Source organism: Callospermophilus lateralis, chromosome 6, assembly GCF_048772815.1.
Source record: "Callospermophilus lateralis isolate mCalLat2 chromosome 6, mCalLat2.hap1, whole genome shotgun sequence".
NCBI classification, from domain to species: domain Eukaryota; kingdom Metazoa; phylum Chordata; class Mammalia; order Rodentia; family Sciuridae; genus Callospermophilus; species Callospermophilus lateralis.
Window position 1 is genome coordinate 151,734,857 of NC_135310.1, and position 14,532 is coordinate 151,749,388.

At 42.6% G+C, this 14,532-nt stretch overlaps 1 protein-coding gene across 3 annotated transcripts in view; it reads right to left on the reverse strand.

Moving 5' to 3' along the window:
• Dtnbp1 (dystrobrevin binding protein 1) overlaps positions 1-14,532 on the reverse strand; it is a 122,930-nt gene that overhangs the window by 3,368 nt on the left and 105,030 nt on the right. For 2 of the 3 annotated variants that reach the window (XM_076859229.1, XM_076859227.1), the window contains one exon: positions 4,840-5,013. In XM_076859229.1, coding sequence (XP_076715344.1) covers positions 4,840-5,013 — 174 coding nt within the window. The remainder of the gene's footprint in view (positions 1-4,839; positions 5,014-14,532) is intronic. The other variant, XM_076859228.1, reaches the window with a different exon arrangement.

The following is a 14,532-nucleotide window of genomic DNA, read 5'->3' on the forward strand; positions in this document are numbered from 1 at the left end:
GCAAAGCTGATCACTTAAAATTTTGACTTAGAGCCAGGTGTGGTGGCACAAATCTATAATCCCAGTCAGTGGCTCATGGGGGCTGAGGTAGAAGGAGCACAAGTTCAAAGACAGCCTCAGGAACTTATTACAAATTAGCAAAGACCAATCTAAGCCAGATTGAGAGAAGTTACATGCATCTGAGAGATCAACAAAGGCCAATACCCATAAGCTTAAAACTTGGTAAAGGAAGGTAAACTAAGAAAAACAAAGTTAGAACCAAAACAATGTCATTTCATACTGACTTTTTGGGCAAAAATTTATCTGACTTTATGAGGTGTTGACAAAGATATAAAGTAAGCAGAACACAAACATGGCCAGGAAGATTACAAACAGATACAAATGTCTTGGCAAACAGTGCAACAGAATCTAGTAACCTTAAAGATACGCATGCCGCATGATAAGTACTTACTCCCCCCTAGAGAAGTGGTTCTCAAAGTGTGGTCCCCAGAACAGCAGCTGCCTCAGCACCATTGGGGACCTGCTGAGAGTGCCAGCCTGGGAGGCTGCTCATGCTTGAGAAGCACTGGCCTAAAGTAGCTCTTAAAAAACTAGAATGTCCAGACCAGCACTGTTCCTAATAAAAGGTTAAAACTGGGAAGACTAATCAACACAGCAAAAGCATATTTGTTCAATATAAATAAATTTAGTTTGAGGTGAAAATATCAATACAGATGATTATCAAGATGCCTGCCCAAGAAAGCAGGTTCATGAAGACATACACCATATGACCATTTCCCTAAGGTTTTGAAATGTGCCAAGCATACCCACATACTGTTTTGGAATACAGGCCAGACGCAGTGTGTGGTGAAGGTCGCCTAGAGGTGAGGAAGGCGGTGTGATCAGCAAGGGGCTCAGCTGGGTGGGGCATGTGGACATTATTATTTATGTCTGTGTCTCTGGAGTATTATTTCCTTCAAAACTGTTACAAAGGTAACATGTTAAGTGTAGAAATGTGGGTATGTTATGCAACTATCAGTTCTTTTTTGGATATTTATGATATTTCCTAACTAAAATGAAAACCAGTAATGAAAACCAGTAATTCTCATAGTTCTAAATAAAACCCTCCTAGGGAGATTTTACTCCAAGTTCAAGCCATTCGCTGGCACCTGTTTTAAGACAGTTTTGCCTTCTGGAATGTCTCTTGGGTGACCTTTTAGTATTGGCGCCTTTTTAATTCATAAAGTCTATCTTTCTTAACTTTGTTGCTAATGTCACCTCATTCTCTTCCCAGATGAGAAGATGCCAAGGCTGAGCCAGCCTCCATAGGTAGAGGGCGCCCTGGCTCCAGGGGATTCAACCCTGCTGACCAGCAGTCCCCGGACAGCCACAGGAACATGCAATCTATGGGAATAGGGAGCCAAGGAACACAGGTACATAACTACTGCCCTGTCCGGCCCTGAGGCACTCAGCACAGAATCAAAGCAATAACAGTGCTTTTCTAAGACTCAGATCCTGTCAGGCGCAGAGATCAAACCTGGTCCAGGCCCTTACAGAGCACCTCATGTGCCCAGCATACCCAGGTCCCGCCAGCACACTGCGTGTCTGTGGCAATTCAGTCCTGGGCCCCGCCTCTGGCTCCATGGGCTCCCACAGCCCCACCATGCTCCAACTGCTCAAAGATGGGCATTTGCGCTTTACTCTGAAAATTTTCTGGGTAAAAATTTCCATAGCCTTGTCTTAATTAAAAAATGATGCTTTTGAAAGTTAAAAAAAAAATTCAGACTGCTATTTCTGATTCAGTGGAGTGAGTCCAAAATCCCTTGTTCACTGTAGCAATTTTTAATTTTGACTGATTCATCTAAAACGTCCCCATATTCATCTCTGGAGATGAAAATCCCTCTATAGGAAAGCGCAGGTGACTGTCAGGCAGTCTCTGTGCGCCCTGTGGCGAGGCCTATGCAGCTCTAGCTGAGGCACAGAGCCGACAGGGGCATGGCCTGCTACTTTCTCCTTCAGTGCATTGGCAACATGGGCCTGGTTCCATTTAGTTTTAACCTTAAATGAGCCAAACACTTTCTTGAAGCTTGAAAAAAATTATTCTTGAGAGGCTCAAAACCACAAAAATTCAACCATTTAATATTTAACTGACATTTGTCCCACAAGGGTTCACTACGTCTCTTCTCCCTACAGACCTGTACTGAGGCATGGAGGCTGCTACATCCACAGCCCAGGGCCTGTCTCCAGGGTACACTGGCCACCAAAAGAGCTCGGAGCCCAGCAGCTTCTACCCCATGGGTCACCTGGTTGCGTGCCCATGTGTTTCCCTGTGAGAATAGGTGCTGCTTGGTGCACTCTCATTTCATTTCCTCTTTGTCTCCCGTGGGCTAGTACGTGCTCAACAAAATTGAACAGGGTGGAGTTAAATCGTTGGGCAGTGAGAATTTTGGTGACAGTTTTTTTGTTTGTTTTTTAATATTTATTTTTTAGTTTTCGGCAGACACAACATCTTTGTTTGTATGTGGTGCTGAGGATCGAACTCGGGCCGCCCGCATGCCAGGCGAGCGTGCTACCGCTTGAGCCACATCCCCAGCCCCTTGGTGACAGTTTTATCATCCCATCTCCCCCATGACTTGAGGCATTGCTGTAGAGTTCCACTATGTTCGAATCTCAGGTTGCCCAGTGTGTGCGTATCTATATGGAGTAACTGTGTGCCCTCAAAACTCACTAGTTGAAGCTGCAACCCCCAATGAGTGAGCATGGAGACAGGGCCCTTGGGAGGTAAGGTCAGTCAGAGTCTGAGGCTGGGACCCAGCAAGAGACAGTGCCCTCATAAGACACCAAGGTGCATGCCCCCACAGTGAGGTGGCAGCTAAGCCAGGACACGAGAAGCCACATACAGCCCTCCAGTACCGGAAGGAATCCGCTTCTGCTATTTCGGTCACCCAGTCCACAGCATCTGCCATGATAGTGTCCATGACAGGATAAGCAGCCTGGAGGGAGCCTCTCTTTCCTCCCCAAGGAGCCAGGCAGCTGCTCTACTCAGCACTTAGGCACCTGAGCTGGGCAGTCTGACTTTCTAGGTCAGTGGGTGAAAAGGGAAGAAGCTGACTAGGGAGCTAGAGAAGTCACACTCCAGACCCCACGTGGAAAGCACCAACTGCGTCACTGATCACCCACTTCCGTTAGCACAGCCTGAGGCACCCAACAGAGCTATAATCTATTCTCTCTACATCACTTTCCTTCATTCATTTCTTTATCCTCTCCGGGAGGGGACAGGGAATTGGATGTCAAAGAAGAAACAAAGCCAGACAGAGGGGGCATGTTAGGGGTGGGGCACTGAGAGATCTGGATAGGAACATCTCCAGGAGGTGCTGAGGTGCCCAGAGGGACAGGGAAGCACACGCTCTCTTCCACGTGCCCTGGGCAACAGGCTCTGGGACCATGGCACCTGCTGGAGGGAACACAAGTTGCCGGAAGTCACTGCCCTGCCTACCTGGCCCCTGCTCCTGGGGCAGCCAGTGGAAGGAGTCCTGTGTCCTCACTTCCACCCTGGTTGACTTATTCATTTATGCATATGGATGTCTCACAGCACTGATTAAAGAGGTTAAAAAAAATCTAAATGTTCAACCAGGGAATTGATTAAATACAGTGGGCCCTCCATAACCTCATTCTCCACAATCAACCTCAGGTGGAAAAATGTAGATAGGCCTCCAATGGGTACATCAGCACTGAACCATACAGACTTTTTTTTTTTCTTGACATTATTCTCTAAACAACATGGTACAACTCTGCTCACAGCAGTCACTTATATCCTAGGTAACCCGACATGATTTAAACCTCAAGATGATTCCAGAGGAATGCACAGGTTATATGCAAACAGTACACATTTTATGTAAGAGACTTGAGCATGCACAGATTTTTGGCAGTGTGTGTGTGGGTGGGTCTTGGGATTGATTCCTCATGGACAGTGAGGGGCCATGTTAGGATGCATCCTGATGATGAATATGTACCTTTTAAAACACATCCTTTCAAATAACTTTTTTTTTGTTCCCCAGGATTGAGCCCTGAGGCCTCATGCATACTAAGACTCACACACACAGACACACACACACACACACACTCTCACTCTCTCTCTCTCTCTCTCTCTCTCTCTCTCTCTCTCTCCCAGCTACATGTCCAGTCCTCAAAGAACTTTTAATAATGAGGAAGAGAGCCCTATACAATATTGAGAAAATTCAGAGAACTGGGTGTGGTGGTACATGCCAGGAATTCCAGCTACTTGGGAGGTTGAATCCAGAGGATTACGAGTTCAAAGCCAGCCTGAATAACTTAGTGAGACCCTGTCTCAAAAAAATTTTTAATAGAGTTGAGGATGTAGCTCCATGGATTCCTGCCTGGATTCAATCCATAGTACCAGGAAAAAAAAAGTCAAGATACAAAGCCACATAGATGTATAGATTGATACCAATTACAAATAGACTCATGAACAAAGACCAAAAAGAACAACACTAAAATATTAATAGATCTTACCCTATGCTATAGAATTATGAATAATTTGTCTTTTTCATTCTAAAAAAAGTGTTTTTCTGGCTAAAGGTGTGACTGTAACTCAGCATGCTCTGCCCTGTGCTAGGCCCTAGACTCAATCCCCAGCACTGCAAGGAAAGCAATTTTCTTTCTTTCTTTCCCTTCAAATTTTATATGAGCATAATTGGTTTGTAATTTTAAAAGGTTATTTATTTTTGAAATCTTCAACTAGAACCTAGAACTGGAAGAACAAGGGCAAGATGGATATGGCCTGATCTCGATGCTTGGATTTCAGGGTCTATTACTAGAAAGGGACTTCCAAGGCTTTACCCGCAAGCGCCAGCTCACCGCGCCTCTCTGCGATCTGCAGGTATCCCGTGGAAAGGTACTGCTCCATGTCCTGCTGGAAGGCTTCCTCAAAAAACTTCTGCCGCTCCTTAAGCTTCATTTGCTGGGTGTGCTCCATTTCCAGGACCTTCTGTGTGTGCTCAGCATCCAGTTCAGCTGGGGAAGCAGAATGACTCTGTTAGGGCTGAAAAGGGACTAGATGGGAAACGGTCGCCCTCCCTCGTGTGGACGGTGCTCATGGCTTTGAGGTGGGCTGGCACCTGACTGCACAGACAGTTCCTCTTTGCCCCAACCTCTCTGCTGCACTTGGCCTTCACTGATCCCTGATGGAATGACCTTTCCTCTGCAACACCCACTCTTCAGAGATAAGCGGCTGCTCATGTTTCAGGACCTAATGCTCAGGTAATCAATCCTTGGGCTAACTCAAGTGGAATCTGTGGCTCCTTCCTGAACAACCTGCATCACTGTGTTCAAACTTTTGTAGATGATTTATAAATTACAATATAAAAGGTAAAATCCTGGAGTTCCTGAAGGACTGTGATGTACTTATTTTAATATCTTGTAACCAAGCTCAGTGCCTGGTGATAGTCGGCACTCGAATATTAAGAGTAAGAATGTATTAATGGAATTCTCTTCAGTCTTAAAAAGGAAGGAAATTCTGACACAGGCTACAATGTGGATAAACCTTGGAGCCTCTGAACCTTTACACCAAGTAAAATAAGCCAACCGCAAAGAGATAAGTGTTGTTTGATTTCCCGCTCTGTGAGGTGCCTAGAGTAATCAAATCCAGAGACAGGGTAGAATGGCGGTTTCTAGAAGGTGGAGCGAGGGAGGAATGGGAAAGTGTTTAATTGTACAGAGTTTTAATTCTGAAAAGAGATCTGGAGATGTAGGGTGGTGAATACATTTAATACCACTGACTGTGCACTTATTTTTATCTATTTCACTGCAATAAAAAAAATTGGAAAAAAAATGCAGCCATTGTGGTATGTTAGAGAGTGTGTGGACCTGGCTTTGCTGTTTCTCAAACACATAACCTAGCTAATAAGTCAGCTAACCTTTCTCATCTGAAATCTGGGATTAACATATTAACCCAGTTTTGGTATGAAAATTTAATGAACTAATGTGGAAGAACTTCAGAACAAAAGTGAACGGCAGCCCTTCGAATTAGGCCCGAGTCAGTAACAGGCAGAAAAACTACTAAATGACCAACCTTAATGAAGAATCCCAGTATACCAGCTGATAAATATTTCCTTGGGGTTTGACCTTTCCTCAAGCCACATATGGAGAATATAAAAATGACATCAGGGCCATTATTCACCCTGTTTGGGTCAAGGGTTATTTCTAGACTATATGAAGTACAAAGGGCTTTGGGACCTTAAGCCCTATGTACTTCACACAGGGTTTGGGCAGAATCCTAAGGTCACCCAGACCTCTGCTCCCTGATGTGCTGGCCCTGCATAAGCCCCAGGACTGTGACTGTGCTGGATTTGAGCCCTGTGACTTCACTAAAGGGGGAGTGTCTGAGTGAGGCTGATCCACCCAGGCTTTCCTAAAGGACAGGACTTTTCCTGGACAGAGAGAAGACCAAGAAGGATTTGACACAGGGCCATTCTCAGTTGCTGGTGCTGACAATGGTGGGTTCATGTGGCCAGTATTATGTGGCATCCAGGGTCTGAGAGTAGTCCCCTGCTGGCATGCCCTGGTGCCACAACTTCGAGGGGAACTGGGACTCTGGCAACAACCTGCATGAGCCGAGAGCAGGTTTTGCTCCATGGCCTCCAGAAAGACACACTCTGGGACACCCTCACTCCAGTCCCATGAGACTGCGGGCAGAGAGCCCAGTCAAACCGGGCCTGGACTTGAAGCCTAGGCTGGGAGCTGCAACCTTTGTACTATTTTCAGTGGCTCAGTCTGTGGTGATCTATTACACAGCAATGTGGCATTTTCCTCCAACAATCTGTCGGTAGGAACTCTAGCCCCTGCCTGGCTCTGGGTGGCTGAAGACCCTAAAAAGGCACTCGAGTTCTTATATTCCAGAACTCAAGGTTTCAGAACACCTACTCTGGGGTGACACTGTGCTTGATGGAGTTCAGCAAGAGGGCAGGGTGACTCCAGAACCTCTAGGTATCAGCACAAAGTTTCAGCAGCCTGACCGTCCTGGGGAGAACAGGGCCCAGTGATGCCCCCTCTAGCCACCTCTGGGTGGGGAGTGTCACCATCTTCTGGATGTTAGTAAGTGGTTTTTAACAAAACAGCAGATCACAAAATGAACAATGGCCTAAGAGGCCCCATGCAATCTGCCTTTGTCCCCCACACTCCTCAATTTCCTACCACTTCAACTCCTGAGCACAAAATATTTCCATATACATGACAGACCTGAAAACTCAGTAATAGAGTTTATTTTGTTTGCTTGTTTATTTTGCTACCAGGGATTGAACTCAGGAGTGCTTAACCACTGAGCCATATCTCCAGCCCTTTTAAAAAACATTTTTTTTTTTTTTTAATTTTGAGACATGTTCTCGCTTAGTAGCTTAAGATCTTACTAGGTTGCTGAGGCTGGTTTTGAATTTGGGATACTCCTACCTCAACCTCCTGAGCTCTGGGATTATAGATATGTGCCACCGTGCCTGGCTGAAATTTTTTTTTTTTTAATCTCAAATCAGGGATGGTGTCTAATTATTGGAATACTCTGGATTATTTTCTTTACTGTAATCTATGCAAGGAATACAAATTAGTGTTACCTGAAGCAACATAACTAGGAGGGCAAACTCCTTAATTACATATAATGACATACATGTTTCTTCGGTATGTTCTCTTCATACTGTTAACAGCTCGTGTGTGCCCTACATTTCTGGGTCATCTTCCACCTCCCATCTGTGTTTATAGGAAGAAGGTCTGTCACAGAGGAAGGAACACAGGTTTGGGAGTCAGTCCCAAGCTGGGTCCTGTTCTTTTAACAGAACACTGGGTCTCCTGTCACATACCCTCAGGGACACCATAGAAGGTGGTTCTGTGGGAGCTACCCCTGCACCTCTACCTCAAGCCATGTCCAGGCACCATGGTACTTTTCTGATTAGAGGATCTCAGCATACCCTGAGGTTCTGGGGAAGTGAGGCAGCTCTTGACCAGTGGGTGAGAGAGGTCAGTGTATCCAACCCTGGTCTCCCTTGATTCAGTGGTATGATTCCAAGATGCCCTCTCAACACTTCCTGAGACCCTGGAGTCATGGCAAATGCTCACTGGTTCTTCAGCACCTTCAACAATGCTTCCTTTGGTTGGTTTCTCCTTCCTCTCACTCTCCCCATGACCTCCCTCCTACCTTCTGGGAGGCCTCCCAAACCACCCACCTACATGGAAATCCCTGCTGCTCCAGAGGCCCAAGGTAAGGATCCACCTTTAGCTATAAATAATTTCACCTGAGTTGCAAGTGAGATTAAAAACACCTATTTATGAAGACTGTACACAAGATCAGGTGAGACAGCATATGTGAATCACCAGGGACACATCAGCCAATAGCTGAGTGCTAACATTAAAACCAGCATTATGATATGAAATGTTAATAAGAACTAAGCTAGAGTATACAGTGAAAATTCACCCTTTGAGCCCCACTCAGATACTTAAGAATGAGTTACCTTTCAGTGGCTTTAATAAATCTGCAAGGAGTTTAGAGTGAAATCAAAAGAAAAAAATGAGTGGAGGAAGATGCCTTTTCACTGTTTCCCTTTAGCTGTCAATGTGTAAGCCTCGATGCATTAGACTAAGTCACCCCTATGTTTCAAACACTTCAAAGTTCAGCTAATCTGCTTTAAAAAATAATTCTAGAATAAGAAGCTCAATATCAAAGAGCAATGCAGAAATTATCAAAGGGATTTTAACTAAAGAATACCTTGTTTGACTGAATTTTGATTTTCTATAGATATAACTTGAAGACATTTCATTTTTCTCAAGACTACTGTTTCAAAACTGTGTCATGGTTCTGAATTATTGGCCCTACAGATTTTTATCTTAATTTTTTCTATAGTGGAATAAAAATCCAATCCTGCCTCAACCCTCATGGAAGCTGGGGATGGTTTGGATTAGGGAACTTAAAATAACTTTTAAAAAGAAGAAAGAAAAAAAATCACTCTTTGAAGTATTAAAACATGTTGTTCCTTAGGTGAAACATCTCCACTGTCCCATGAGGGCTTATGCTTCATTTCAGAGCTCCTCTTGCACCTCAGAGCCGACCTACACCAGCTCTGTGGTTCCAGCTATGCCTTTAGCACGATGAAAAAGCACACAGCACCGCTCTCCAAAGCCGAGAGAGTGTCCCTCTCTGCCCTCCATGCTGAGGACACTCAGATGGTGCCATGCCCTGAAATCAGCCTTTACACTGATGTCAAGAACCATCAGACAGGTGTGGTGCACATACCTGTAATCCCGGTGGCTCAGGAGGATTGCAAGTTCAAAGCCAGCCATAGCAACTTAGCAAGGCACTAACCTACTCAGTGAGACCCTGTCTCTAAATAAAATACAAAAGAGGGCTGGGGGTGTGGCTCAGTGGTTAAGTGTCGAGTTTGATCCCTGATACCAAAACAAAAATCCAAACAACAACACCACCAAAAACCACAAAAGAGAAACCACCATATTTGGTGCAGTGAGACAATGGAAAGATATCTGATGACATGTTCATATAGTAGATGTCATTTATTACAGTGAGGAAAACCAGACAAACACAAAGACTTAAAGAATTTCAACAAATGGTTTTAAGATTAAAAAGAAAGAAAAAAAAATCAGAAGATGCAATAGCTTGTCCCCAAGGAGCCCAGGTCTGTGTTTCTCTTTATTTCAACTCCAGATCACTGCTCACGATTTATCTGACTACAATTTCCATGTTAGCTACCAGTATCAATTTCAAATAGACAGTTACAGCAAAAACATTCCATTACTAATACAGATGACCTGATCAGTTCTCATTATAGGTTTTAATGGGCATAGGGTGACACAAGACATGTGAAATTAAAAAAAAAAAAAAAAAGTCCACCATGTTCACTATAGGAACCACTTCCACCCAAGGAAGCTCCTGAGGGGGCCTGAGATCTGCCAAGGGAGGTTCTAATGACAGAGTGGTCCCCAACACTGCCAGCAGAGAAGAAATGAACTGTGTGAAGGAGACCAGGACTAGCCTCTCTGATGAGGGCTGATGAAAATATCTTCAACCCAAAACGTAAAAAGAGAAACAGTCAACATCTTATTAGATGTGAATTGAGAAAAATGTGGTGAATCTTTAAAGATTAAGACCCTTTTTTCATTCAAGACAATAAAGACTAAGAACAAACTTCTAAAAACTTATAATTTAAATATTTATATTCTAATGTTTTTATATTGAGTTAGGGAATTTGTGATACTAAAATACATGTGACAAGATCAAGAGAGAATTGTGAAATCTCTATACTTTCCATATTTCTAATACAAATAGATAAATCTTTCTAAACTGTTTGACAAAAACTACAAATAGGGCTGGGGATGTGGCTCAGGCGGTAGCGCGCTCGCCTGGCATGCGTGCGGCCCGGGTTCGATCCTCCGCACCACAAACAAACAAAGATGTTGTATCCGCCGATAAATAAAAAATAAATATTAAAATTCTCTCTCTCTCTCTCTCCTCTCTCTCTCTCTCTCTTAAAAAAAAAACTACAAATAAGCTGACAAATACATAACCATTAAAAAAAGCACACTAAATTCTGTCATTATGTCAGAGTTTAAAAGATGGTATCTACTCATTTTTATGCCAGCTATTTATATTTAATAGGTTTTTGATGTATGAGTAATGCATGGACATCATAGAAAACTTTTATCCATAAGAAAAGCACAATCAATGTAAAAATGTATCTGAAGTCAACATAAAAACACATGGCCATGACTAGCAATTTAGTGTATGCTTTCCAGATTTATTTTTTCTTAGGCCGAAGTATACAAAATTTCAATATTCAATTTTTAAAAAGGTTTCTACTTTAAAATAATTATAGTTTCACAGCATGTGGTCAAAAAATGTACATTTTGGGCTCTGGATGTCAGCGGTAGAGCTTGTGCTTATTAGCATTCAAGGCCCTGGGTTCTTAATACCAAAACAAATGTGCATTCTGAGCCTCCCTGACGCCAATGTTACCAAAATCAAGAAAGTAACATAGGATCAACCCGCAGAGCTCCTTCAGACTTCACCCATCACAAGGACTGAGTGTGTGCGTGGTTCCTGCATGCAGTCTTGGCATGTGTAGCCTCGAGTAACTACCACAACTGAGATAATCAACTGTGCCATCACAAGACTCTCTCGAGTTTTCCCATGCCACCCGCCCCAAGCACTCATCTGTTCTCCAAATCTATAATCGTGTCATTTCATAAATGTCACATAAAGAGAATCATGTGGCATATTTCTTTTGAAGAGATAAGGCTTTTCTCACTCAGCATGACTTTCCTAGGGTGTATGCAAGTGGTTGCACATACTGAAAACTTGTTCCTTCTTCCTGCTGTAAATTTCCTGGTATAGATGTAGCACAGTCTGGTGAGCCATTCACCCACTGAAGGACTTATGGCTGGATTCCAGCTTTGGGTTGTTAGGAATACAGCTGCTATGAACATGTGCACAAGGTCCTGAATGAAAATAAGTAATGTCTCAGAGACAAATGCCCAGGGGAACAATCACCTGGGTCCTGTGGTAACTTCTCCTTCAGTTTTGAAAGGCAGTGTCATGCTATTTTCCAGACAGCCTACTTTATTTCACATCCTGTCATCTGTGTGGGAGTGATCCAGTTTCTATGCTCCTTGACAGCACTTAGTGGGACCTACTCACTGAAACATACAGAATCTTCTTTTCCTCCTCCTCTTAGAATGTCAGAAACAAGTCTTGGTTTCTTCTTAAATATTTTTGAAATTTGCTTTGTTTCAAAAGGTACTTTCAGTTCTTGAGAAAAATTTTTTTTTCCCCCTCCCTAATTACTTTCCTCTATGTCTAGGCCTAGTATAAATTTTAGGAAAAAAATGTATCCAGAAATTGAAGACTTGTTGGATGACAAAATATACAGCATATTCTTCTAGTTTTAAAACCAACATTTTCTGCAGTTTTGCCATTTAATAATCACATTTTCCTCCTACTTTAGTTTCCAAAATAAAATACTAAACCATTTTTGTTTTAAAGTTTACCCAACCTTCCTTCCCCTAACTTATCAAATGAGTACAAATTTTCTCATAAGAGACTTTTAAATAATATTTTTCTGGAACTAAGATTTTTAAATACATATATTTAACAGTATCTACTTCTGTACCCTATGTTTCTAAAGCTTTTAGAAGTTTTATATCTATAGTCATTGATAAGTTGTTTCTGGACTTGGGATGTGGCTCAGCAGCAGAGCACATGCCCAAGTCCCTAAGTGCAATCCACAGTACCACAAAAAGTACATAAATTAGTTTCCAAGACAGACACAATTATTTTACTCCATATATTATGCTATTTCAATGGCTATTCTATAGTACTAGCCCTTATTCCTCAGAATTGGTATTTGGGTGGTGGTGGGGGGAGGACCCTGTAAATCCTAAAGCTAATACATCGTGTGTGTGTGCACACACACACAAATATACACACGATGCTGAGGACTGAACCCAGGGCTTCACACATGCTAGGCAAATGCTCAACCACTGACCCATAGCCCCTGCCCAAGTTAGTACATTTGAAAAAAATAAATTATTTTTTACAGAAATTTATCCTCCTTATGCACGGGTGCGCGCGCGCGCGCGTGCACACACACACACACACACACACACACACACTCATACGCCATTTATCAAGCACCAATTGACCTTATTCCTTATTTTATTTCTTTTACATGCACCTAAGAAAACATGATCCTTACCCAAAAATTCAGTAGATGAGAATAACGGCAAGTTTTTGCAGTCAGAGTAAATAACTTCTACACCACAAAGAACTCATTGTGCTCCCCCTGAGTTGTTCAGCAATGTTCAGGGCTTAGAAGTAGCTACTGGAAGTGCTGTTTCCTAATCCATGCCACAGGAAACATTAGTCTAGTATCTAAGCTTCCGGAACACTTCTACCGATTATTCTGAAGGAAATGACCACTACTGAGTATTAGCAAAATGTACGCTGCAGAAATACACTGTGAACAACAAGGTTTAGACGGTAGGACAGAATGCCCCCATCCCTGTGCTTTCTCTCTCAAAAGGGGCAGGGCAGCTTACAGGACTCTGGTCTGGCTGCAGGCTGGAGGAAGGCTGTTGGCCTGAGCACACCAGTACTGTGAAGCCTCAGATTCCTCATCACTAAGAGGCTGCAGGTTGGACAATGGTCACTTCCAGTTCTTAAATGCTCAAATTCCATTTTTACTTACTTTTGATTGGGCCAGGAAAAAGTAATCCCAAATCCTATTTATGGCAACATTCAGTGGGTATCAGATTAACATTAAGAAATTTGGACTTTTTGAATTAGAGTGTGACATTTCAAGAAAATCTGGTTTAACTATTAGCAAAATAATACTGAAGGTATTGTTGTATTTATCTCCCCCCCTTTTTTTTGGTTGATTTTTGTTTAAAAAATAGGGGCAGGGCTGGGGATGTAGCTTAGTAGTAGAGTGGGTTCAATCCTCAGCCCTGTAAAAACAAGCAATACACCAAAAACTAACCAAACAAAAACACAATTAAGACCCAATAGTTTGAAATTACTAGATGGGTGAGAAATGTGCTCAATATGCCACAGAGGGGCTATGGTTATAGCTCAGTGGTAGAGTGCTTGCCTAGCTCGTGTGAGGCCCTGAGTGCAATTCTCAGCAAATAAACAAATTAATAAATAAATAAAATAAAAGTACATCCAACTGCCACAGAGGCTTCATGAGTTCTAGCCTGTTCAAGATGTATCAACTCAAACTGGGAGGTTAACTGTAGGGCTTGGTGGCTTGCAATGACATCAGGTGGCATCAAGACTGCTATACTTTCTGCAGGGGATCAAGATACAACCAAACGGATAATTTGAGTAGATTTAAAACAGTGGTTCAACTCCAGTTGAGAATGCTATGCTGACAAAAGGTAATTTTTATAGAAGTAGTATACAAAAATGCGGTATAAGTAAGATAATAGGAAAATATTACGTGAGCCAGGTCTGGTGGTGCACACGTGTAATCCCAGCACCTTGGGAGCTCAGGGAAAAGAGCTCCAAGTTCAAGACCAGCCTGGGCAACCTACCAAGACTCTGTCTCAAAACAAAAAAATAAAAAGGGCTGTGGCCCAGTGGTAGTGCACCCATGGGTTCCATCTCTAGGACCCCAGTATATTACTTCATAGCACTACATTATAAATATAGCATCAAGTAGAATTTTTACAACCAAAACTTTCTAGCAATCAACATTCTGAGTTTCAACACTCTGATAACTTAAGGCATTAACACATTTTAAAAGCTTTCTGATTATAAATTTTTTAGTACATTGGTAAGCACCAATGGACAAAAGATTCAAATTAACTAAAACTTCCCAACTTTGATAACCTGGTGCGCTGCTTATTTAAAATAAAAATTACATGTGTTTTGGCAGGGCTGCACCTGCTATGAATGAGTGGCCATTCAACACAATGTGTGAGACAGATCACATCCAAGGTGCAAGTCAATATTTTGTTTCTAAATTCTACACTTAAAAAAAA